We start from the raw sequence: 24,355 nt of genomic DNA on the forward strand, positions 1-24,355 counted from the left end.
AGAACAAGGTGATCCAGACTAGGAATTTCCCAAACCCTAACCTGGAAACAGATGACAGCCCATCTGGCCCATTCTTTCCCATGACTAAATGGACTAAATAGAAAGTCCAGCTCAAAACACCAGGCAAACTGACAAAGGAGAATTGATCAGGAGTGCCAGCTATCAGTAAGCAGCCAGGGGAAGCACTCTACTTCCTAGCCAGGTCTGAGGCTACCATCACCCATGGAAAAATACTAAGGTGGTGGGTTAACACCCACAAGAGAGACCGAAACAAGTGCCCTAAGTCCAAGTTCTGTGACCAAAGTTAGATGTCTAAGTCAAAGTCAAAGGTAAGCTCCAAGATCCAAGTCAATCCCATGTCTGAGTTCAATGTCCAGGACAAGTTGAGTTCCAAAGTAAGGTTCCAGTCTAAGACCCAGGTCCCCGAGTCTAGGTCTAGGATTCTGGTTCAGATCAACATTCCAGGTCCAAGGTCATGTTCTGGTGTAGGTCTGAGGACTTGACATGACGTCAAAGTCTCAGGTTAGAGGTTGAAGTTCAAGTAACAGTTCCAAAAAACCAAGTCTGAGGACAGGTCCAACATCGCAGACGAACAGAGTTCCACAGTTGAGATTTGATGTTCAAGTCCAAGGTCCAAGTCTATGTCCAAGGACCAGTTTGAGATCTAAAGGCCAAGTCCAAGATCCAGGCCCAAGTCTGAGGTTCCAGGTTCAAGGTCCAGGTCCAGAGTTTGAGAACAAGGTCATTCAGTCTACAACATAACAGGTCAAGGTCCAGGTCCAAGATCCATGTCCATTTCCAAAGCCCAGGTCCAACATAAGTATCCAAGATCAAATGCAGATTCACACCCTACATTCAGGTCCAAAGGGCAGATCCAAGTTTAGGATATTCAGTGTCAAGTCTGAGGTCCAAGATGAAGTTCTAATATCAAAGTCCAAGTCCATGTCCAAGGACCAGGTTTAATATCAGGACTAACTTACAGGCCAATTCCACACCCAAAATCTACAAGGTTCAGGAGCAGGTCAGTGTTCAGTTCCAAAGATTATATCTAAGATCTAGATCCAAGTCTAGGTCCATGGTCTAGGTCCAACATCTATGTTCATATTTGAGTCTCAGTTCCAATGTTAGTGTTTAATGTCAAATCTAGGTCCAGGTTCACAGTCTAGATTCAAGGCCCAATGTTCAAGGTTGAGGTACACTCAACCAATTCCAAGGTTCAAGTTTAGGTCAAGACCCAAAGTCTGGATCCAAAATCAGATCCAAACCTGAGGTTCAAGGACCAGGTCCAAGGTCCAATTCTAGGTCCACTTCCCAGGTCTAAAATGAGTCCAAGATCCAGATTAAATCCATGTCGAAAGTCCAGGTTGACTATCTAGTACCAGGTTGCTCCAAGATCCAAATCCAAGTTCTAGTTCCAAGGTCATGTATAATCCATTCTGAATTATAGGGTTAGGGTCCAGAAATGAGGTTCAGCTTTAAGATCTGATTTCACATTTGAGATCCAAATCCAGGACTGAAGTGTAAGTCTAAGAACTACATCTACGTCTGAGGTCCAGGACCAAAGTCAATTTCATTGCTAAAACTCACTGGTGAGATCCAAAATCTTGTTCATACATGCAGGTTCAGGTCAAAGATCCAAATGTAGGCACAATTTCTTTTTTTAAGGTAAGGTCTATTGTCCAAGAAAAAGCAAGATTTGAGATTCAGGGTCTCCTGGGTGGCTCAGTCAGTTGAGCGTCTGACTCTTGATTTTGGCTCAGGTCATGAGTTCGGGGTCGTGGGACTGAGCCCTGTGTCAGGCTCCATGATCAGCGTGGAGTCTGCTCGTCCCTCTCCCTCTGCTCCTCCCCCCACATCTCTCTCTCAAGTCCTGGTATTTGTCTAATGACCAAGTCTAATGTCAAGTATATGTTCCAGGTAAAGTCAAGGCCTTAAGTCTAAGTCCAACATCCAAAACCAGGTCCAGATTTAGATCCAAAGATTAGGTACAAAGTCATGTAAATTCTGGTCCAAGGTCCAAGTCCAAAGTTGAAGTCCATTTACATCATCTAGATCATGGTCCTAAGTCCAAGATGCAGATTGAAATCTGAGTCCCAGGTCCAAGGCTGAAGCATAGGTCAGATCCTTGACCAAGGTCCAGGTCTAATGTCAGTTCCTAAATGCTGAACAAATCCAGGTCTGAGGTTGAATTCCAAGGTTCAGTTTCAAAGTCCATGTCCACATACAAGGTCCAGCTCCAATGTCCAAGTCAAAAATCCAATTTCAGTTCCAAATTCTAGGTAAAGGTTATATGCAGGAAACTGGGAAAATCTAGGTCCAAAGTTCAGGTCCAATGTGCATGTGCATATCTAAAGTTCATATCTGAGGTCCAGGTCCAATGTACAAGTCTAATGTCAGGTAAAAATTCCAGGTCCTATGTATGTCTAAGTTTCAGGTTCAATGTCCAGGAGAAGGTCAAAGTTCAGGATGGACATCCAGGTCTAAATTCTTGGCCCAAGGTCATGTCCACATCCAGATCTGAAGTCTAGGCATGGGGTCAGATCCATGGTCCAAGTATAAAGTCCAAGTCCTTTGTTAGAAGTTCAGATTCAACAACCAGGGGTGCCTGGGTGGCTCAGGTCATGATCCCAGGGTCCTGGGATTGAGTCCCTCATCAGGCTCCCTGCTCAGCGGGGATCCTGCTAGCCTGCTTCTCCCTCTCCCTCTGCCCTTCCCCCTCGTTCATTCTCTCTCTCTCTCAAAATAAATCAATAAAATCTTTTTAAAAATAATTTAGGTCCATGTCCAAATCCAGGTACTGGGTCCAAGGTCCAAGTCCATATCCAAAATCCAGGTCTGATCTTCCAGTCAAAGTTTCAGGCACTCTTCCAAAGGTCAAGGTCTAGGTCTAAAGTCAGGTTCAATGTTCTGGTCAGGTCAACGTCCAGTTCCAAGTCCAAATTCCAAGTTCATATACAGAGTCCAAGTCAATGTCCCGAAGATACCACTTCACAGGATTATGGGTTGAGTTTTGGTCCTCAAAAATTCATATGTTGAAGTCCTAACTCCCAGTACTACAGAATGTAACCTTTTTTGGAAATAAGGTTGTTGCAGATGAATTAGTTAAGATGAAGTCATACAGGAGTAGGTGGACCCCTAATTCAATATGACTGGTGTCCTTATAAAAAGAAGAAATTTGGCACAGACACACATACAGGGAGAACTACCATGTGAACATAAAGACAGAGATTGGGGCAGTTCATCTACAAACCAAAGAATGCTGAAGATTGCCAGAAAAACACCAGAATCCAGGAAAGAGGTACAAAATTGATTTCTTCTTCACAGCCCTCAGAAGATATCAACCCTGCCAACAGCTTATCTTGAACTTTTAGCTTGCAGAACTGTTGAGACACTAACTTTCTGTTGGTTAAGTGATCCAGTCTGTGGTATTTTGTTACAGCAGCCCTACCATATAACACTCATGCTCCAGATCGAGATCCAAGTTCAGGCCCATGACCAAGGTCCAGATATAACTCAGGTCCAAGATTCTGGAAAAATACAGGTTGGAGCCCAAGATCTAAATATTGTCCAAGGTCCCGGGGTCTAAGTCCAGGACAAATTCCAAGGCCTAAGTAAAACGTTCACATCCACTTATAATATCTAGCTTATGAGCGTTTCCAAGGAACTAGACAAATCCAGGTCCAAGGTGCATGCCTAACGTACATGTGTAGACCTAAGGTCCTGATCCAATATCTATGACTAAGGTCACGTCTAACATATGAAGTTAAAGGTCCAGATCCAAGGTACAGTTCCAAGGTAAAAGTGAATAAATACAGTCAAGATACTGGGATGCCTGGGTGGCTCAGTTGGTTAAGTGTCTGCCTTCGGCTCAGGTCATGATCCCAGGGTCCTGGGATCGAGTCCTGCATTGGGCTCCTTGCTCAGCGGGGAGCCTATTTCTCCTTTGCCTGCCGCTCCCCCTGCTTGTGCTCTCTCTCTCTCTGACAAATAAATAAATAAAATATTTTTTAAAAAGTGAATAAATACATACCAAAAAAGTCATCTTTTACTTTCACTTTCTTAATAGTGTCTTTTGAAGCACAATAGTTTTAAATTTTAATTAAATCCATTTTATCATTTTTTCCTCTCATTTGTTGTGCTTTGGGCGATCTAAGATTTCACTGCCTAACCCAAGATCTCAAAGGTTTGTGCCTATGTTTTCCTCTGAGTTTTATAATTTTAGCTCTTACCTTTATGTCTTCCATTAATTTTGAGAGCAAATTACGTATCTGATAAAAAGGCTTGTATCAAAAACATAAAGAACTCTCAAGGCTCAATAATAGGAAACCAAACACCCAATAAAGAATATGGGCAAAATGAAAAGATGTTAAACATTATTACCCATTAGTGAAATGTAAAATAAGACCAAGATGAGATACCACTATACACTTATTAGAATGTCTAAAATTAAAAATATTATCCATACTAAATGTTGGTAAGAATGTGGAGGAACTGAAACTCTCATACACTGCTGGTGAGTATAAAAAATGGGACAACCACTTTGGAAAAGTTTGGTAGTTTTATAATAAAAAGTCAAGCATACACCCATTATATGACACAATCATTCCACTCCTATGTTTTTACCCAAGGTATCTGAAAGCATTTGCCCATACAAAGAATGGTACATGAATGTTCATAATATAGCCCAAATTGGAAACAATCCAAATGTCCATCAACAGGTAAATGGAATATTACTCAGCAATAAAAAAGAATAGACTATTGATAATCCATGGGACAGAAAGGAAAGAGCACTGGATTGAGAGCTGGGCTTCAAGAACTGGTTCATCTTTTTTTTGTTTTTTTAAGATTTTATTTGTTTATTTGAGGGAGAGAGAGAGAGAGCGCATGAGGGGTGGGGCAGAGAGAGAGGGAGAAGCAGGCTCCCCGCTGAGCAGGGAGCCTGATGCAGGGTTCGATCCGAGGACCCTGGGATCATGACCTGAGCTGAATGCAGATGTTTAACTGATTGAGCCACCCAGGCGCCCCAAGAACTGGTTCATCTTCCAAAGAGAAGTTTGACAGTGAAAAGAAATCATAATAGATACTACATGTTGTGCAGACACAGATCTGGCTCCATATGACCATTATTTCCTGTAAGAAAATAATGTCCAAGGTTTAAAAATGATGATTTACAGAAGATGGCTACATGTATTTGTTTTAACCTGAAATCAAGTAAATTCATTTTCTATTTCTGCAATTTTACTTAAAATCAAATGAAACACTTATGACTAAAACATACCAGATTAATAAAAATATACTAGATTAATAAAAATATTCCAGATTAATAAAAAATATCTTCAGCACAGATTCAGCTTGAAAACAGGTGGTAACATAGAAATCCAGCAAAATTTGGACATTTCAAAAGACAATTTCCTCTTCACAGTAGCTATAGAACATTCGAAAATTTTTTCACCTGTCAGCTTCCTCCCACTGCACACAATCCTCTTCCATGGAATTGGAATCTCTAAGTTCAAACGTTCATCTACCCAAGAATTCCCTCCCATGCATTCATTATCCAACAAATTCTCCCTCAGGCTTATTCTTCTTGGTCACATATGGGCCTAGGGAGCCTGGGCCCTTGAACCATCCAACGGCAGGGTGAAGAGTGAGATTCACTTCCCCAGATGAGCAGCCTGGATGCCTAAACTGAGTCCACATTTATCCCACTTCTCCAAGAGCATCTCCAAGGATTCACCTGTACTGGATTCTAAGGTTCTGAGAGCCCATGATCCCTTTAAGACTCATATATGCCTGAGCCTCATTCCACCCTTCTCTCTCTCTCCCTGGAGAGAGGCTCACCCTAGGGCCCAGCATCTGAACTACAGGAGCCACATATGGGGACTTTAATTCCCATCTCTCACCCCAAGACCTAGAAAGAGACAGGGTATGCAGGGCCCTCTCAAGTGTGGAAAGTAGGAGCAGAGGCAGGGGATGTGGGAATGATGATGGAAACAGCTGCAGAAAACCAGGACCCCTGGATTGAGTCGATAGAGCACTCCCACAAAGCCTCATGGGAAAGTGGCCTCTAAACACAGACCTCTTAAGATGTTAAAACTGTGCAATAGTGGGGTGGGGTAATGGGGGTACCTCCATTACTCGGGGAGGCAGAGGGTAGGGAATCAGTTACAGTAACTAGAGATGACCAAAGGTTCTATCTCATCCCTGCAGAAGTTGGGATAGGGGCAGACACAGTGAGCAGCCCTTCCAGCGCCCTCTCTGCCCCACCCCCACCCCCACCAAGCACTCTTCCCCACAGTCCCAGCCTGCAGGTACTTCAACATTAAAAGAAAATTTGGGACGCCTGGGTGGCTCAGTCAGTTAAGCGTCTGACTCTTGGTTTCGGCTCAGGTCATGATCTCAGGGTCCTGGGATTGAGTCCTGCGTTGGGTTCTGCACTCAGCGTGGAGTCTGCTTGTCCCTCTCCCTCTGCTCCTTCCCCCGGCTTGTGCTCTCTCTCTCTCTCTCAAATGAATAAATAAAATCTTAAGAGAAGAAAAGAAAAGAAAATTTGAGGAAGGAAGGAAGAAGTCTATACTGAGGGACAAAGCTGAGAAAAAAAGGGGGTGAAGTCTTTGTAGGGCTAAAGAAAATTGCTTCAAAAGGGGCAGAGCCAGAGAACTCTGGGGCGAGGTTGAAGGATGATGCCAGTAGGAACACAGGAGCTGTCCTGGCCTCAGTTTCACTTATCAGGCCCTGCAGCCTTTTAAGTCTCTTATCATCCGTCAGAAATGAGCCATTTGCCCCTACAGCAAAACTTCAGCTAGGAGCACCTGGGTGGCTTGGTCGGTTGAGCGTCTGGCTCTTGATTTCGGCTCAGGTGTCAGGGTCCTGGGATGCGGCCCTGCATTGGGCTCTGTGCTCAGCATGGATGGAGTCTGCTTGTCCTTCTCCATCTGCTCCTCCCCTGCTCTCTTTCTCTGTCTCTCTCTCTCTCAAATAAATAAATAAATCTTAAAAGAAAAAAAAAAAAAAAAAAGAGGAAGACACAGGAGGGACTGATTCCTGACCGAAAGGAACCCAAAGCTATCTGCCCTGGCCTGGACATTGGTCCCCTCTGCATCTCTTCCTGTGATTCCTGAATCTGACAGTGGTCTCACAGGCATGTGCGGTGTCTCTACAATGTCTGTGTGCATTTTAATAGAAAACAAACATTTTTTCTTTCCATCATGTGGGCCAGGAAGGGCCATTTGGGCCCTGGGGAGGTAAGACAGGCAAGAGTGGCTCCGGTTCAAAGAGCTTTAGCAGCATAGTGAGGACAGATATGAGCATGTGGCTAAAAGACTGGACACAGAGATTGGGGGCGCTTTAGAGGGGCCGTGCTTAAAAGCCCCAAAACCTGGTATTGTCAGGCTGATGGTGGGCATTGCTAGTGATCTTACACCTGCCAGGGAGGACCAAAGCAGCATGGTTATGAGATCTAAGTCCCGAGACCGAAGAACTTTGGGGTGTGGTTAAAGGGACCTGGGTTTGGGATTGGAGGGGTAGCAGGAAGACATGGCTGAGGAGTCCCTCAGATTACGGGCTAGAGACTGAACCCTGAGCAATCCCTAAAGATAGGGGTTGAAGAGGATGCAGCAAAGGTTTGGGACATAGAAAAAAGGGAAACAGGAGAGTGTCATAGAAGTCAATGGAAGTTGATGGACTTGCAGAAGGAAGTAAAAAGTAGTTGATGAGGTGTGAAGACCACTTCTCCAAGGGGAGCATCACCTGGTATCTCTGTTCTCAGAAGCTAGACCTCTGCCACCTTCACACTCACAGAAGGGGTCAGGGGTCAGAAGACTGTCCCTGAAGCCCTCTCCGAGCTGGCATGGGGTTGGTCATGTATGGAGGACAGATGTGACTCTCGGTGTTTCTTAAGCAGTCACCTCCAGCTAACACTTTGCACTCCCTGCACACAGGCTTCTCCCTGAGTATGTCCTCTGCTCTGTGATGAGGAGTGATGTCCAGCTAAAGCCTTGTCCACATTACCTTACAATCCAAGGCTTCTCCCTGAGTGTGTCCTCTGGTGTGGCTGATGGTTGACTTGTTGCTAAACACACACCCTCGCTCTCCGCACACCTAAGCCTTTTTCTTGAGTGTGCCCTCCAGTGTCTCATGAGGGCTGACTTATAGCTAAAGCCTCACCCATATTCCCTGCACACATAAGGCTTTTCCCCTGAATGTGTCCTCTGATGTGTGCTGAGAGTAGACTTGGGGCTAAATTCTCACGCACACGCCATGCACTTGTAAGGCTTCTCTCCCATGTGTGTCCTGTGGTGTGTGCTGAGGACTGTCTTGTGGCTAAAAGCTTGCCCACACTCCCCACACACATGCAGCTTTTCCCCTGTGTGTGTCCTCTCATGTCTGATGAGATGTGACTTCCTGCCGAAGCCTCGCCCACACTCCCCACACACACGTTTCCCCTGTGACTGATTTGTCTGAATAGGTTTGTCTTCTGGCTAAAATCTAGTCCATGCTCTCCAAACTCAACTGCTCCAAATCCTGAGGTTTCTACCCTCTCAGGAACCGTGTGCACACCCCAGAGCTCGTCCTATGGGCTGGACTGAGTTTTACCTTCAATACTCAGTTGCCTGCCTGGGAGCTTACTGATGGTCCCTGGGGTGAGTTAGGGAAAACCTTGGAAGTCCCCCTCTCATTTGTACTCCCAGACGAGGGTTTAGAACCTCCTCTTCCTTGATCTTCTGCTTTGGCCCCCTGGTGGTTTTTATCAGAACGCAGTTGCGGTTGCCGTTGCTGCTGCTGGTCCTCTCGGCAAGAATCTCCTGGTTGGAGTGGATTTACTGAATGTAAATCTGGAATATAGGATGACTGAGTAGTTAACTTTGACTGAGAAATTGCTGCTTGCCAAAGGCCAGAAGGCAGGAGGGCCAGGGATGAACTTCCAGTTTTGATTCTGCTGAAGAAAGGAAGAAATGAAGTTCTGAATCAGAGTAGTCATAGGAAAGGCTCACAGGGCTCTTCTTCCTTGTCTTATGGTTAAGATCTAATCCATTAATCATTCACAATGACTCATGTCTGTCTCCCCAAGATGAACTTCACAGGACCTACATTTCCATTCAACATCTTTAAACTTTTTATATGGAAATAGTTTCAAATGTACAGAATAGTTGCAAGATTAAGAACAATACAAAGAACATCTGGGCACCCTCTACCCGAATTACCTATTGTTAACATGTGTATGTTATATTTGTGTGTGTGCGTACAGGTATATGTATGTATATTTTTTCTCTGAACCATTTGAGAGTATACTGCATACATCATGGTCCTTTAATCCTAAATACTTTGATGTATATCTCATAAAAGTGGGGTATTCTCTTTCATAACTACAATACAGTTATTAACTTCAGTAGATTTGACATTTACATCATACCCGTATCTAACTTCCATATATATTCCAATCTTGTCAGTTGAGCCAATAATATCCTTTTATAGCATTTTCCCTGCAGTACAGGATCCGGTCTAGGATTAGGTATTATAATTAGTTATCACGTTTCTTTAGTTTCCTTCCCCTATTTTTAGAGAACATTCCTCATGGTCTAGAATATATACGAATATATAGAGAGCGTTCCTGATGTTTTCCCATGATTAGATTCAGATTATGCACTGTACTCAATTTTTACATATTACATCTTTTACTTGAACCCAAAAACCCACAGCAAAACCTATTATTTACCTAATATTGTACATATTATCCTAACAAGGAATCCTCCAAGTAAGCATTAGGGGCATCTTCAGCTCTGTAAGTGTCTGTAATTATACTAAAATTATCTTCTAGGCCATAACCAGTTACACTGACACAAAAAGCTACAACCATTTGTTTCCAACAAGAGAGAACCATCTTTATGACCTATATGGAAATGTCCTTCGTGACTTTTCCTATGGAAAGAAAGAATGGTTGACATAAGAGTCACTCAGTGTGGATGTCCTCCAACGTAGAAGGTAGTATGGAACAGTGGTTAAAGAGCATATGTGAAATCTACATTTGAGTTTCCCCATCCATTCACAGATATTAGTTAGAGGACTAGTATGCACCATGCTACCAGGCAGTGGAGATTCAGCAGCAGAAAAGACAGGCAGGCACAACTGACTTAAGTGACCTTGGCTCTTGGCCTCCCAAATTAGTCCAAGATATGCTCTTCTGTTTCCAAAAATCAACACATACACAAATTTTACCATTTGGCTGCACTTACCTAAGAAATACTCAAAATTGGATCGCAATTGTTTCTAACCATCTAAAGATGATAAACCATGAACTTTTTTTTGTTTAAGATTTTATTTATTTATTTGACAGAGAGAGAGATGGTGAGAGCAGGAACACAAGCAGGGGGAGTGGGAGAGGGAGAAGCAGGCCTTCCACCGAGCAAGGAGCCCGATGTGGGGCTCGATCCCAGGACCCTGGGACCATGAACCGAGCTGAAGGCAGATGCCCAACGACTGAGCCACCCAGATGCCCCAAACCATGAACTTTTTGAAATCATGGGAGACCAGACCGTTTATTGGCCCTAACTGAAGACTCTTTCCAGATTCATTCCATCCCAGGCAGAATGCTAATTTTTTAATCTTTTATTAGCACAAATGCCATAAAACTGCCTTTCTAGTCCTTAAACATCCCTGACATTTCTCTGTGAACTATTCAGTAAAAGGTTTTCTACTGGTATTTATATCTTTATCTGACAATTAAATAAACTCAGAATTTTTTTTTTTTTAGTAAGTTTTGGTGGTCTTTGCTTTATGACCTGACATTTGGATTGTAAGAGTTGTTTTTACCATTAGTATTTGCCATAATAAATAGCACTTGCTATGGCCCAGCATTTTGCTATACAATGTTTTTCATGAAAATCAAATTTAATTCTGCTATTATCATTTCATAGATGGGGAAACTGAGGTTTAGAGGGGCTAAGTAACTTATCCACAGTTACAAACTAAGAAAAGACAAGACAGGTTTCAGGATGTGCTCTTAAATAAACCACAGATAACTGACTACTTAGCATACAAAGGCTTATATCCTACTAAATCTGTCCTTAAAGGGAAAAAAAAAAGCTTCTAAGCAAAAAATGACACTCTTGCTGCCTTGACTAGGTTTTTGTAGAAAAGAAGCCAATGAGAATTAAGCCCTGGACACAGATGCAGTCTTCTGGGGGAAAAGCCAACCAAATTTGGCATATAAACTAAATCTGGAGGCAGTCTAGGGCTGCAAAGCTGCCACCAAGACATCCTGATCAGATTTCCAAACGCCCAGCCCAACTGCCCTGACTCAGGACAAAATGGGGGTAGCTAAGTCATGCTGCTCCAGAGGACCTACTGAACCCAATTCTACCAGGACCCTCACCCATTCAAAAGGTAGTATTTCCTGGAGCCTGGAGAGCTCTGTCCTGAGATCAGGAATAGAGGAAAGGGGTGGGAGTGGTGAATAAAGCCAATGCTTTCTCTTCCTTCTTTTTTTTTTTTTTTTTTTCTCTTAGAGAGAGATGGGGGGAGAAGGAGGGAGAGAAAATCTCAGGCTGACTCCATGCTGAGCACACAGCCTGAGGCAGGGGGTCAATCTCGTGACTCTGAGATCATGACCTGAGCCAAAATCAAGAGTCAGATGCTCAACCAACTGAGCCACCCAGGTGCCCCTCTTCCATCTTTATTCTACATTTCTAATAAATAGGATTCTTCACTTAAAACATTTTTTTTAAAAGTCCATAATGTTCTGAGTAAAAGCCAAGCTCCTCAGAAGGCCTGCTAGGTTCCACCTTCTCTGGTGATCTGCTGCCTCTCTGACTCCATCTAGTCTCCACCCTTCATTGCTCCACCGGACCCATGCTGATCGCCCCTCCTGAAGCCTTGCACTGGCTGGTTCCTATGTCTGGAACACCTTTCTCCCAGACATATCACTGGTATCTTCCAAGAACCCAAAGCTGGGCCTAACATTGAAGAGTTAATAGATATTTTTGAATGAATGAGTGGTAGGAGCAGAGTTAATTAAGAAAGAACTAAAAGGTGAAGTAGAAGACAGGTAAGAAATTGTCAACACCGTCACAACCAAACCCTCCTTTTTTAAAAGATTTTATTTTTAAGTAATCTCTACACCCAACGTGGGGCTTGAACTCACAACCCTGAGATGAAGAGTCACGTGCTCCTCCAACTGAGCCAGCCGGGCACCGCCAAAGCTTCCTTTTATCATCTGTTTTCTAACATCTCATTTACTGTCCTGAAATGAAATTTATATTTAATAAGTTGTGCCCATACAAAGAATATTTTTAAGATAAGGTAATACCCTATCCAAAATATCAAAAAGGAATTTTAAAAAAGGAATTTACAATAAAACATTATGCATTTCATATGAATTTCTTGTCAGGACCACATTAAGAGACATAACAAAGCAATCAGATGCTCACAGCTATAGGCAGATCATCATGGACATGAAGTTACAAATGCAGACAGATGTGGATGTACCTTTTGATGACAGACATGTGTCTGTTTTATTGGTGATAGACACACGTGTGCTGTAGAGGTCATGACTCGAACACTACCCAGCACTGCCACTGGTGATGTGATTTTTTTTTTCATATTGGTGAACACCTCTTGGTAAAGTTTGAAAGTATTTTCCCTCGATTTACAATCTGTGCAAAAATTACCATACAATGTTATCTAAAACAGATTTATATTCTAGATTCAGAGCATTACAAACAGATTCATGGCCCATGGGGAAAAATCAGGAGAGGGAAGAATTGATACAGATTTAAGAGACATTTAAAAAATGGAATGCGGGGGCGCCTGGGTGGCTCAGTCGTTAAGCGTCTGCCTTCGGCTCAGGTCATGATCCCAGGGTCCTGGGATCGAGTCCCACATCAGGCTCCCTCCTCGGCGGGAAGCCTGCTCTCCCTCTCCCACTCCCACTGCTTGTGTTCCTGCTCTCGCTATCTCTGTCTCTGTCAAATAAATAAATAAAATCTTTAAAAATAAATAAATAAATAAATAAAAAATAAAAAATGGAATGCGTGGATCTTGTCTGGATCCTGATTCAAGTTTGCAAAAAGACTTTTTTGAGATGTTCAGGTAAATATGAACATGGACTAAGTGTTAGATGATATGGAAGCACTACTGATAATTTTGTGAGATATGATAATGATACTGTGGTTATGTAAAGCAAAATGTCCTTATTTAGTAGAGTTGCACTGTGATATACTTAGGAGTGGTATGTCACTTTATATGGGATTTGTTTTAAAAAATTCAGCAATAAGAGAAAAAAAAATATGGAGAGGAAGGAAGGATGAATCAAGAGTAGCAAAACATTTCAAAGCCTAAAATGGATCCAATAGGATCCAAAGTTTCAGTGTAAAGATTAATTTGAATCAGGTTATTTTAAGGCAATTTTAACATAGTCTTCAGAATCAACAAAATGTGTGAGCATAGTGAATAAGATCAGATGAAACAAGATAAAAACAAGACCAAATTAGATTGGCCAGTTGAAAGCAAATTCAGGGATGCCTCGGTGGCTCAGTTGGTTAAGTGTCTGCCTTTTTGGCTCAGGTATGATCCCAGGGTCCTGGGATCAAGTCCCATGTAGGACTCCCTGCTGAGCAGAGAGTCTGCTTCTCCCTCTCCATCTACCCCTCCCCCTTGCTCATGCTCTCTCTCTCTCTCTCTCCCACTCGCTCTCTTTCAAATAAATAAATAAAATATTTTAAAAAGAAGAAACTCTCTCTCCCTCTCTCTGCCCCTCCCCCCTGCTCACTTGTGTGTGCGCCCTCTCTCTCTCTCAAAAAATAAATTTAAAAAAATCTTTAGGGGCACCTGGGTGGCTCAGTTGGCTAAGCATCTGCCTTCAGCTCAGGTCATGATCTCAGGGTCCTGGGATCGAGCCCCACATCGGGCTCCCTGCTCAGTGGGGAGTCTACTTCTCCATCTCCCTCTGCCCTTCCCCCTGCTTGTGCTCTCTCTCTCTCTCTCAAATAAATAAAATCTTTTTAAAATTAAAAAAAAATAAACTCTTTTAAAAATAAAATACTATCAAAAATAAATAAATAAAAATAAAATACTATCATTTCAACACATAAGCAATATTGAAAGGTTATCGGTAGTTTATATTCTTTTCCTCCAAACATCTCTTCTAAATGAGGTGCATACTTGACAGAGCATATCTCAATAATGACCTTAAATTTTCAAAGGTTAAAGGAAAATGTAGTCTCACCAAAAAAAATAAGTAAATAAACTTGTGGGGCAGAAGACACAAACAGACATTTCTCCAAAGAAGACACCAGATGGCCAACAGACACATGAAAAGATGCTCAACATCACTCATCATCAGGGAAATGTAAATCAAAACTACAATGAAAAACTACCTCATACCTGTCAGAATGGCTAAAATCAAAAACACAAAAAACAACAAGTGTTGGCAAGGTGGCAGAAAAATAGGAACCCTTGTGGACTCTTGGTGGGAACGCAGACTGGTGCAGGCAGTGTGGAAAACAGTATGGAGGTTCTTCAAAAAGTTAAAAATAGGACTACTCTATGATCCAGTAATCACGCTACCAGATATTAACCCCCAAAATACAAAAACACTAATTCAAAGGGATACATGCACTCCATGTTTAGAGCAGCATTATTTACAATAGCCAAATTATGGAAGCAGCCCGGGTGTCCAACAATAGATGAATGGATAAAGAAGATGTGGTATTGGGCGCCTGGGTGGCTCAGTCGTTAAGCGTCTGCCTTCGGCTCAGGTCATGATCCCAGGGTCCTGGGATCGAGTCCCACATCGGGCTCCCTGCTCCGCGGGAAGCCTGCTTCTCCCTCTCCCACTCCCCCTGCTTGTGTTCCTGCTCTCACTATGTCTCTCTCTGTCAAATAAATAAATAAAAAATCTTTAAAAAAAAAAAAAAGAAGATGTGGTATTTATATATAATGGAATATTACTCAGCCATAAAAAAGAATGAAATCTTGCCATTTGCACTGACATGGACAGAGCTAGAGAGTATAATGCTAAGCAAAATATGTCAGTCAGAGAAAGACAAATACCATATGATTTCATTCATATGTGAAATTTAAGAAACAAAACAATCAAAGGGGAGAAAAAAGAGACAAACCAAGAAACAGACTCAACTATAGAGAAAAAACTGATGGTTACCAGAGGGGAGGTGGGTAGGGGGGTGGGTGAAATAGGTGATGGGGATTAAGGAGTGCAGTTGTCATGATGAGGACTGGGTGATGTATGGAAGTGTTGTACACCTGAAACTAATATATTGTCTGTTAACTATACTGGAATCAAAAATTTTTAATTAAATACATAAACTTGTGTTTGATGGGGAAATATTTTAGACTTCTTCAGTATTTAGTTACAAATTAATTAAAAGTAAATTTTACGATGTAGTTCCTCAGTAGCACTCGCCACAACAGGTGGTCCACAGTCACTTGCGGCCAGTGGCTGTGAGAGCAGAGAGTGCTGACGGTCCCCCGGCGGGAGGCGGGCCGGAGATTCCGGGGGCGGCTGTTAGCACCATGGACAGTGTACGGGAGCGCCCAGCCTCAACCGCCGCACACCCTGACGGCCAGCCGAGGCCTCGGGTACCGCGGACACCAGCTCGGCGCCTGAGGTCCGAGTGCGGCAGAAAGCAGGCGGTCACCTCCTCTCTCCCTGTCCCTTCGCCAGACCGAAGGCCACCTGGCCGGCCGACTCACCGTGAGCCGCCGAACCCGGGGCAGAGCCCACGCCTGGGCTGACAGGAAGGCGAGGCGGGGGCGGCAGCGGTGACAGTGGCAGAGGCAAGTCGAAGGAGAACCGCGCAGAGATCCCCGGGGCCGCCTGCGGCGTCAGAAGGAGGAGGGGATTCTAAAGGCAGTGCGTCCCTGTGCGGCGAGCAGCCTGCCGGGAAGCGTAGTTCAGAAGCAGAACGCTCCTCTGGCAGTAACCCCCTCCAGTTCTTAGATGTGATCCCACGTGCTGGGAGCCGTCACCGCGTGTGAACAGTGCCATGACCTCATGTAATCAGGACCATGACGTCACATGACCAGAGCCATTGGCCCCAAGTGATGGGAACTGTGACCCCACTAACAGTGACTGTGACCCCCACATGCTGGGGCCGTGATGCACGTAATCAGGGCGTGCAGCCCCTGTGCTAAGGCCCCTGACCCGACTTGATCAGAGCCTTGACCCCATGTCCTCGGGGGCTGTGACCATCGCCTTGCTCAGAGCAGTCACCCCTATAGTGCTCAGGACCTATTCTCCAAACCAGGACCCAACTTCACTGGGGTCTGGACTGTAGGTCTTTGTGGCCGGGACCCCATGTCCTCATGTGGAAACCCAGCTTCAGGTGGTATTGACCCCACATACGTGGGGTTGTTACCCCTCATACAGGGTATGACAAGGTGGCATGTCATTAGCCATCTTTTATAAATTAGGTGTAGATAAGTCAGTGAGTTAGATGGATGGAATAATTTGTGGGGGTGGCTAAGTGATTTCCATTCTTCCTGTTAAAAAACTATGGAAGGAAAAGGGAAAGGGGGAAGGAGAGGGCGAAGGGAAATCATGGCTCTGACCACAGTCGGATCGGTTTTGTGATATATTAGGGATGGGAGAGATTTTAGTAGTCTCTCCTCTGCTGTCCTGCCCACCACTCCCTTGCAGCGTATTCAATAAACTTCTATCTCAATCAATCAATCAATCAATAGGATGGGAGAGATTTTAATGCCACTTTCTCAGGGCCATGACCACAGGTGACCAGAGCCCTGACCCACCTCATCAGGACCATGACCTCCACATGCTCAGGGCCGTGACCCCCGTTCTCCCGGCTGTGAGGAGGCTCTGACCTGCCCTCAGGAGGGAGGCGGCAGGCACCCGCACCCTGCTGCGGGATGGAGAGGGTCCTGCAGGTCTTGGATCCCGGAGCAGCCAGACAAGTTGGGGAGGGAGTGTGAAGGACTTATTTTTCCCTTACGCTCTCCATGTTTTTTAGTGACCTTTGATTCTCTCAGATTATCTCATATTAAGCAATATAATATGGCCGTTGAAGACACTGAATTTGCAATCCAAAAGAACTGAGGGAAAATCCAAAACCCACCAATTGCTCACTTTGGAGTCTTAGTTTCCCCATCATCGAAATGTAAATGAGGTGTCCTCTGTCCACTCAACACACTGCCTCTCGGATACAGGGAAGGAGGCTTAAAAAATCATATCTCCTCAGGCAGTTTAATTGGGATTTCCTTTGTAGATAAAGCTGAGTATTTCAAACTAGCCTGGTTCAAACAAAAAAACTCAGCATATTCTTGTGTTCTGATGTGACTATATATTAGGTAAAGAGATCAGATTCAAAATCAGGTTGTAATTACAGACGTTATACCGTCATTATTGTGGAAATACTACGGAATTATTATCCCAAGAAGGAATGGAATAATGTAACTTAGGGAATGGATGGATTAAGCGTGTCTACGGGAGAAAGTGTGCCCACAGCTCCGGCCTGAGACAGCCTTACCCAGGAGCCTCCTTCACCCTATCCGGACAAGGGTAACCACGGCCGCTCCGGCCACCTCCCCCACTCACCCAACCCTCCCAAAGCCCTTCCCTGTCTGCATCCCTGGGACTTTGGATCTGGAACATCAACCAGGAACACTCCCAGGGTGGGGGAGGTATTGATGGGTCTGAGCTCCGCTGTGCTCCTGGGGTGACAACAGCAGCATCCGGGTGCAGACGGCAGGGGGTGGGGCTAAGCTGGCAGACAGGAAGGGCGCGAGCAAGACCCAGGATGGCTCTGAAGCTGGAGTTTGGCAATGGGCAAGAAAACTGTCCTACCAACTGTAGCTGAGGCTTGCCAATTTGCACCTTATTCGGATTTTGGAATCCAACAAGTCATGTGAAATTTCTATTCCCTAGCATGCAATGGGTAATGCAATAAAGATCGTGCCATGATTGGGTGAGACTGTGCTATATTTAGCTCACCAAACTCTTTTCAGGCAATTTAAGAAAATCTGTCTATCCTGGAGAAGTTATTTGACTTTTTCCTACCTTGTGTGAGGTTTCTTTTTTCCCTGTTTTGCTTTGATTTGGTTTGGTTTTTTCCCCATGTGGGACGTGGGGAGGTTACCCTTTATCTTCCTTAAGGAAGAGGCGGGGAAGGAGAGGAGCAGACATTCCCAGTGGCTACACTTCCCTGGAGGCTTCTAAGTGCCCCCTCCCTGCTCTTGACCAAGGCTCCAGGAGCCCTGGAAGCAGCCCACGGGGCTACAGATTCAGCTTGAGGAAATTCCTTCTGGCTCCTTGTGAAACCACCACCTCTGGTTCAGCTGTCCAGCCCACCCTGGACCTCCCACAGAATGCTCCTCTTGGCCCAACTCCCTGCATACTAATGGCTTGTTTGGATTGCTTCTTCACCTCAGGTTTTTCTTCTGGATTCCACAGGCTCCCCTCACTCGGTTTTTTGCCCCAGGCCAAAGATGCAGTACCCCAGGCCCCTGAGGTGGTCAGCCAGCCCAGCCCCAGGGCCCCAGAACCAGCTGCAGGAACCAGGACCCCAGAACCAGACCACAGAGTCCCCTCAGAACCACGCTGATGTACACATCCTCATCCCTGCAAACAGGATCTGGCCAAACTAGAAACAGGCGCTTGGTGTCTTTCAAAGGCCACAAAGGCCTTTGTGAACAGGGAGGACCATTGGTGGTCAGAAAAACCATCAGGCTGACTGGCTCCAACATTGAAAGAGGGGAAAACACCTCCTGCCCCACTGAGCACACTCAACCATCCTCATCTCATAAAAGCCATGAACCCATGTGCTCTGAGGCCGAAGCTCATATTATGGGTCAGTCTGGTGATAAACAGTATGTCTAAAAACAGCAAAAGGCTAAAGACAGACCCATGGAGACACCCTACTGATTTATTTAGTTGTTTAGAGGTACTTATACCAATCAAAAGCTTTAAGGAATTATTTATTTATTGGAGAGAGAGAGAGTGTGTGTGAGTGTGCAGGGGGGGCGGTGCAGAGGGAGAGAAACTCAAGCAGGCTCCATGCTGAACACGGAGCCTGATACAGGGCTCAATCTCATGACCCTGAGATCATGACCTGAGCTGAAATCAAGAGTCAGACACTCCAGTGACTGAGCCACCCAGGTGCCCCCAATCAACAGCTTTAAAAACAAAAACAAACAAAAATCCCAAAACTGGCACTGAAATCACAAGTAGAAAATATTGCTCATCTTTGGAGTGACACAGTGACATTCCGCACTAGGTGAGCAGATGCGGACAAGGCCAAACTCCACTCATCTCTGCTCACGGGTGGCATCTGGCTGGTTACAAGGCACCAGTTAATGCCCCTGACCTGCTGTGTGTCCTGGGGCTGCTCCAGTGAATGTGGCCCCAAACTCTGAGTTCCTATCAGTGATTTTCACCACGAGACCACAGCTAGGCAATATGCTTCCTCTGCCTCGTGTTTAAAGACATTCCAGTCTTGACTCACCAAAGTCATCCTTGGAATCACCAGAAAATACAGGTTCCCCATCAGCCAAACCTCTCCCCTAAAGGGAAGAGAGGGACTGCCATTTCTCGGATGCCTATTATGCGTTCTGGAGGCGGCAGCCCACAGCTTCGGTGACTGATACAGGTCAATGTCACCAGCTACTCTGATCTTGTCTGTTCGGGGTGGTTCCTCTGATCACAAACATCTGTGGGGGCCATCTTCCCCTAAAAGGACCAGGCTAAAAGCATGGGTCCTAAATCCATGCTTTTGCCCCCAAACCAGCCACAAGGAGCAGAGACCATCCAAGAAGCAGTTAAATGATTGACTCTAAAGCAACTACAAAAATAATCTAAGTAAAATATTGATTATAGATTCTAATAGGTGGGTACATGTACAATTCTTTCAATGGTTCTGTATGCTTAACTACTTTTTAATTTTTAATTTTATTATTTTTTCAGTGAGCTCAATGCCCAATGTGGTGCTCAAACTCACCACCCCGAGATCAAGAGTCACATGCTCTACCGACTGAGCCAGCCAGGTGCCCCTGCTTAGCTACTTTTTAAATAAAATATTGAGAAAAATTTAAAAACTACATAAATCACACAAAGATGAACACCTTTGATGGAAGAGAGAAAACCTATTTCCTAAAGCAAGAGCCTTTTCAGATCCCTGTAATCAGAGAGGACCATGTCCCTTCACTAAGACAATTAACTCTGATTTCCAGGGTGATCACAACGATGGCCCACAACAGGGCATGGGAATTCAGTAACTGATGAACAGTGGCTGTCACAGAAGGGAGGCTCGAGTGGAGCCCACTCAACACGGGCCCGCTTGGGAAGGGGGGAGCCACTGGAAGCAGAAAACCTTAGCGTGACCTGCTCACCAGGAAGAAGCAAGTATGACAGATAACAAAGGCAATGCTATGTGATATCCTGCTTCCTGTTGCTCTCAGAGCAGGATGACTATGTCTTATTTTCGGTTGGCCCAGAAGCAGATCTAAGACAAGGACACAAGGGGAAGGAGTTTATTTGGCAGGCAAAGAGAGAAAGCAGCAGTGGGAGCACAAAAATATTTTTCCTCCAACTCCCACCAGTCTTTGGTTGAGGCTGCTCCCTGGAGTGCCCTAGTGCCCAACTCCCCTAGCAAAGAACCACAGGTACTTCTAGTCAGCTACTGAATGGCAAGTGGGCAAGACATTGACAGTGTCTGAAACACCCATGTCTCTCCTAGCCAGAGCTCTTCAGCCTGCCGAGCAAGATTCTTGCTTTTAATGGTGCCGAATGTTGGTACCATTTGATCCCTAAACACAAGCCCCCAACTTAAATCTTCTACCCAGCTAAAGAAACAGTGTTTGCCAATGCCAGAGGAGATGCCAGGAGCGATAGTCTTTTCCAAAGTTAAGATTTTCTTCCTTTTTTTTTTCTTTTAAGATTATTTATTTATTTATTTGACAGAGAGAGAGAGAGACAGTGAGAGAGGGAACACAAGCAGGGGGAGCGGCAGGCAGAGGGAGAAGCAGGCTTCCTACTGAGCAGGGAGCCGGACAGGGGACTCGATCCCAGGACCCTGGGATCATGACTGGAGCTGAAGGCAGACGCTTAACGACTGAGCACCCTAGGTGCCCCCAGAGTTAAGATTTTCATTAAGATTTTCAAGGGGAATTGGAAATTTATGGGAATTGTACCAGCAGGCTGACCTTAGAACCCAGCCAGCCAGGAGACTGAACGGTGCCTCTGTGTTTCACAAAATGCCTGGCCCCTCCCTCAGCTGTCACCTCCATAGCAGGAACAGCTCTGCAGTCTCTCCACTCCCACTACACTCAGGGTAGATCTCCTGAATCACTACTGGGTGTTCAACGAGGATGGTGGGAGGCATTTGAAGGGCATGGGGAAGAACCCGGAGAATGGAGACACTATCCTGGCCCTCCTGGCCCTACAGCCTCACCCCAAGCCCTTCTGGATGGACTAGCTGTCCCCACTTTTGTGTTTTACATGGATGGGTGTTCACGCACACACGCACAAGTCCTCCCAGAATTGAGGATTCGGTCATGGTAAGTGGGAGGAGGCAAGATAAGTAAAATTGAAGCTTGGAGGAAGTTGCTTTCACAAAAATTTATTTTTCAGGGTCCAGAAGCCTGAGCCAAGGCAAAGCAGACCCTTAGGACACTTGCCTGGGCCCAAGATTCTTTAAAATGTCCTTGATTCGCCTGCCAATTCTCTGAATCCTTCTGCCAATCTTCTGCCTCCCTCTCCTGAAGAGATCACGCAGCCGGCCAAATCTCCTGACTCCCATGACCTGTGCATCAGAAGGAAGCAGTTTCTTTATGGGAGCTGGGCTGGACCCAGGGTCAAGACAAGACCCCCCCCAGACACCCCTCTTCTCGGGCCACCCCAAGAGCCTTCAGGCTCCAGTTCATCCTCTAGCTATAACCTTCAGAGTGTGTGGTTGATTGAATCCCTACACCCACAAACAGATGAAGAAACTGGCCCAGAGATGGCAGGGGTCTTCCCAGGGTCTCACAGCTGAAAGCTCATTACTCAAAGGGGCTCTCAAGCATCAACAGGAGTCAGAATCCCCTGGAGGGTTTGTTAAAGTACAAATTGCTGGGCCCCACCCCAGAATCTGATTCTGTAGGTCTGAGTGGGGCCTGAGAATTTGCATTTCTAACAAATTCCCAGATTCTCAGGACCACACTTTGAGAACCACTGTTCTAAGGGATTGCAGAGACAGTCCTGGAGACCTGAGGCTCAGGTTGAGGGAGAAGCCCAGGGTAGGAGGGGCTTTCTCTGCCTGGATGCCACAGTGGTTAATTGGCCCATAGGATGGGATGCTTGGGTGGCTCAGTTGGTTAAACCGCTGCCTTCAGCTCAGGTCATGATTCCAGAGTCCTGGGATTGAGCCCCGCATCGGGCTCCTTGCTCATGCAGGAAGCCTGCTTCTCCCTCTGCCTGCTGCTCCCCCTGCTTGTGCTCTTTCTCTTTCTCTCTCTCGCTATCTCTCTGTGTGTGTCAAATAAATAAATAAAATCTTAAAAAAAAAAAAATTGGCCCATAGGATATTCTATGCACCACCACCCCATCAACCCCTGCAACCCAGAAGGGGCCACTCACCTCATCACAGCTGATGTCAAAGTCGTCCCTGTCCGAGTCCAGGATGACTGTCCCATCACACTGTTTCACCAGCTGAGAAGAGGATGCTCCGGGTCAAATTGGAACCCTTGTGCCATAACCTCCCAGCCTCACCCCAGTGGCTGGAAATATTCCCAGGAGGCCACTTGTTTAGCTCCCAGGGGGGCATCTGCCAGCACCCCCAGCCTCACCCCATTGTCCTTGAAATCACACTGCTCCAGGGGCTGCTGTGTCGTCTTGGGACACACAGTCTCCTTCACGGTGAAGCTCACAGGCTTTGGGATGTTCGGGTTCTCGTCCTGGTCAAGAGAGGAAGTGGGAAGACCAGACTCAGGCTCATGCTTGCCTTCTCTAATCTGTATTCCTGCCCACCCCTCCCCCAACCCCTGCGCCCCCCACCAACCTCCCAACTAAGAGAGCAGCCTTTCAACAGCCCCTGCTATGTGCCTGGCACTGGCTCTGAGCTAAGGCACAGAGGTGAGGACAGAGCCCATTCCTGCCCTCACCAAGCTGAGAGAGCATGAGCAGACCTCAGACAAGCTCTAATGAGGAGCACCTCCCCCTTAGGGGGCCACAGGAAAGCAGGGGCCTCCTGGAGGCAAAGAAATTGCCACTGGAATCTCAAGGCTGAGCAGAGCCCTTCCCTGGGCAGGGAAGTCACATCCCAGAGCCAGTAATCCCACTCTTATCCCTGGAACTTCCAGAAGGCTGAAAGGGAGTGGCACTTCTTCACCTAGTAGAGATTCCAAGGCAAGAAGCACTCATGCTGGTGGGGGGGGGGGGGGGGGGGAGGGGAGCACACAGCTGTGGGAAGGTTTCCTGGAAGAGGTGGGACTGCACTTAAAGGGAGAAAAGCCTTCCTGACATGAGCAAAGCATGAACAAGGGGAGGGACAGTACAGCCAAGACTGGCTGGCTGGAGCAGAGCCTCCCTCCTCACTGCCCCCCTCTTCCACTCACTCCCTGGGGCTGTGAGTCCAGCTGCAGGAGACGGTAGAGATTCTCCTCCGAGGACCGCTGGTTTAAGCTATCCACAACATGGAGCACAGCCTCCCTGTAGCTAAGGGTCCGGGAGGTGGCTGGAGTGATCACCAGGCCCAGCAGCAGTAGCAACAGTGACCACCGCCCCAGGGAGGTGCTGTCCCTCTGGGTCTCCATGGTCCCCAAGTCGGCCTCCTCCCAACCTGCAGGTCCCTCCTTTATGCCAGCCTGGGCCTCATGTCTTCATCCTGCCTGCCAGGATGTGGGCTGAGGCTTGCCTCAGCCCCTGTTGTTGCCTCACGGGGCTCCCTGGGCAGTGGGCAAGTCCTCCTCATGTGCAACTAAAGAAATAGTTTCTCCATCTCCCTGACAATGTGTTGGCCTCTGCTGGGCCCCACAGGGGAGTGTCATTGCCAGGGTTTCTCAAGAGAGTTGAGTCCTCCCGGAGGGAAAGGGAGACAGGCAACCGTCCAACACCCTTCTCCCCAGATGACCTCCTCAGGAATCACGGTAACATAGTGTACTCACCACTCCATCTCCAGCCTAGGCACTGCCTTGCACCCAGTAGGCACGCAGCTAATGTTTGATGAATGAGTAACAGTAACCACCACTCATCTAGAGCCTGACCCACCCAGTCAGTCCTAAGGGAGACCTTCAAGGCCACACCATATTGTTCTCTGGACCCAGCCCTCAGCCAGTTCAGGGGCTCAGCTCTGGCTGTCCCCCTTTCCTGGGTTCTTCTCCACTGCCTTTCTCAGTCTAAAAATGGCCCCAGCTA

At 46.0% G+C, this 24,355-nt stretch overlaps 1 protein-coding gene and 1 long non-coding RNA gene across 3 annotated transcripts; both read right to left on the minus strand.

The window, feature by feature from the left end:
- Positions 1–4,567: 4,567 nt before the first annotated feature.
- On the minus strand, positions 4,568–20,529 carry LOC144382663 (uncharacterized). Of its 2 annotated transcripts, none has more exons than XR_013450060.1 (3): positions 15,706–20,529; positions 8,593–8,932; positions 4,568–5,130 (listed from the first exon to the last, which is right to left on the minus strand). It is a non-coding gene; the product is annotated as an uncharacterized LOC144382663 (long non-coding RNA). The 2 variants fall into 2 exon arrangements; XR_013450059.1 differs by having other exon boundaries at positions 8,593–8,935.
- A 1,036-nt stretch (positions 20,530–21,565) lies between these two features.
- On the minus strand, positions 21,566–23,791 carry CAMP (cathelicidin antimicrobial peptide). Its single transcript, XM_036068756.2, has 4 exons — positions 23,557–23,791; positions 22,789–22,896; positions 22,580–22,651; positions 21,566–21,764 (listed from the first exon to the last, which is right to left on the minus strand). Exons 1-4 carry the CDS (start codon positions 23,752–23,754, stop codon positions 21,627–21,629), a joined length of 516 nt encoding a protein of 171 aa, XP_035924649.1. The 5' UTR covers positions 23,755–23,791; the 3' UTR covers positions 21,566–21,626.
- Positions 23,792–24,355: the final 564 nt, after the last annotated feature.

Source organism: Halichoerus grypus, chromosome 1, assembly GCF_964656455.1.
Source record: "Halichoerus grypus chromosome 1, mHalGry1.hap1.1, whole genome shotgun sequence".
NCBI classification, from domain to species: Eukaryota; Metazoa; Chordata; class Mammalia; order Carnivora; family Phocidae; genus Halichoerus; species Halichoerus grypus.

Coding starts and splice junctions, on each gene's coding strand:
- CAMP (XM_036068756.2), bottom strand. CDS start 23,754: ATGGAGACCCAGAGGGACAGCACCTCCCTGGGGCGGTGGTCACTGTTG. Junction 22,897..23,556: donor TGGACTCACAGCCCCAGGGA/GTGAGTGGAAGA, acceptor TCTCTTGACCAG/GACGAGAACCCGAACATCCC. Junction 21,765..22,579: donor TTGACATCAGCTGTGATGAG/GTGAGTGGCCCC, acceptor TCTGATGCACAG/GTCATGGGAGTCAGGAGATT.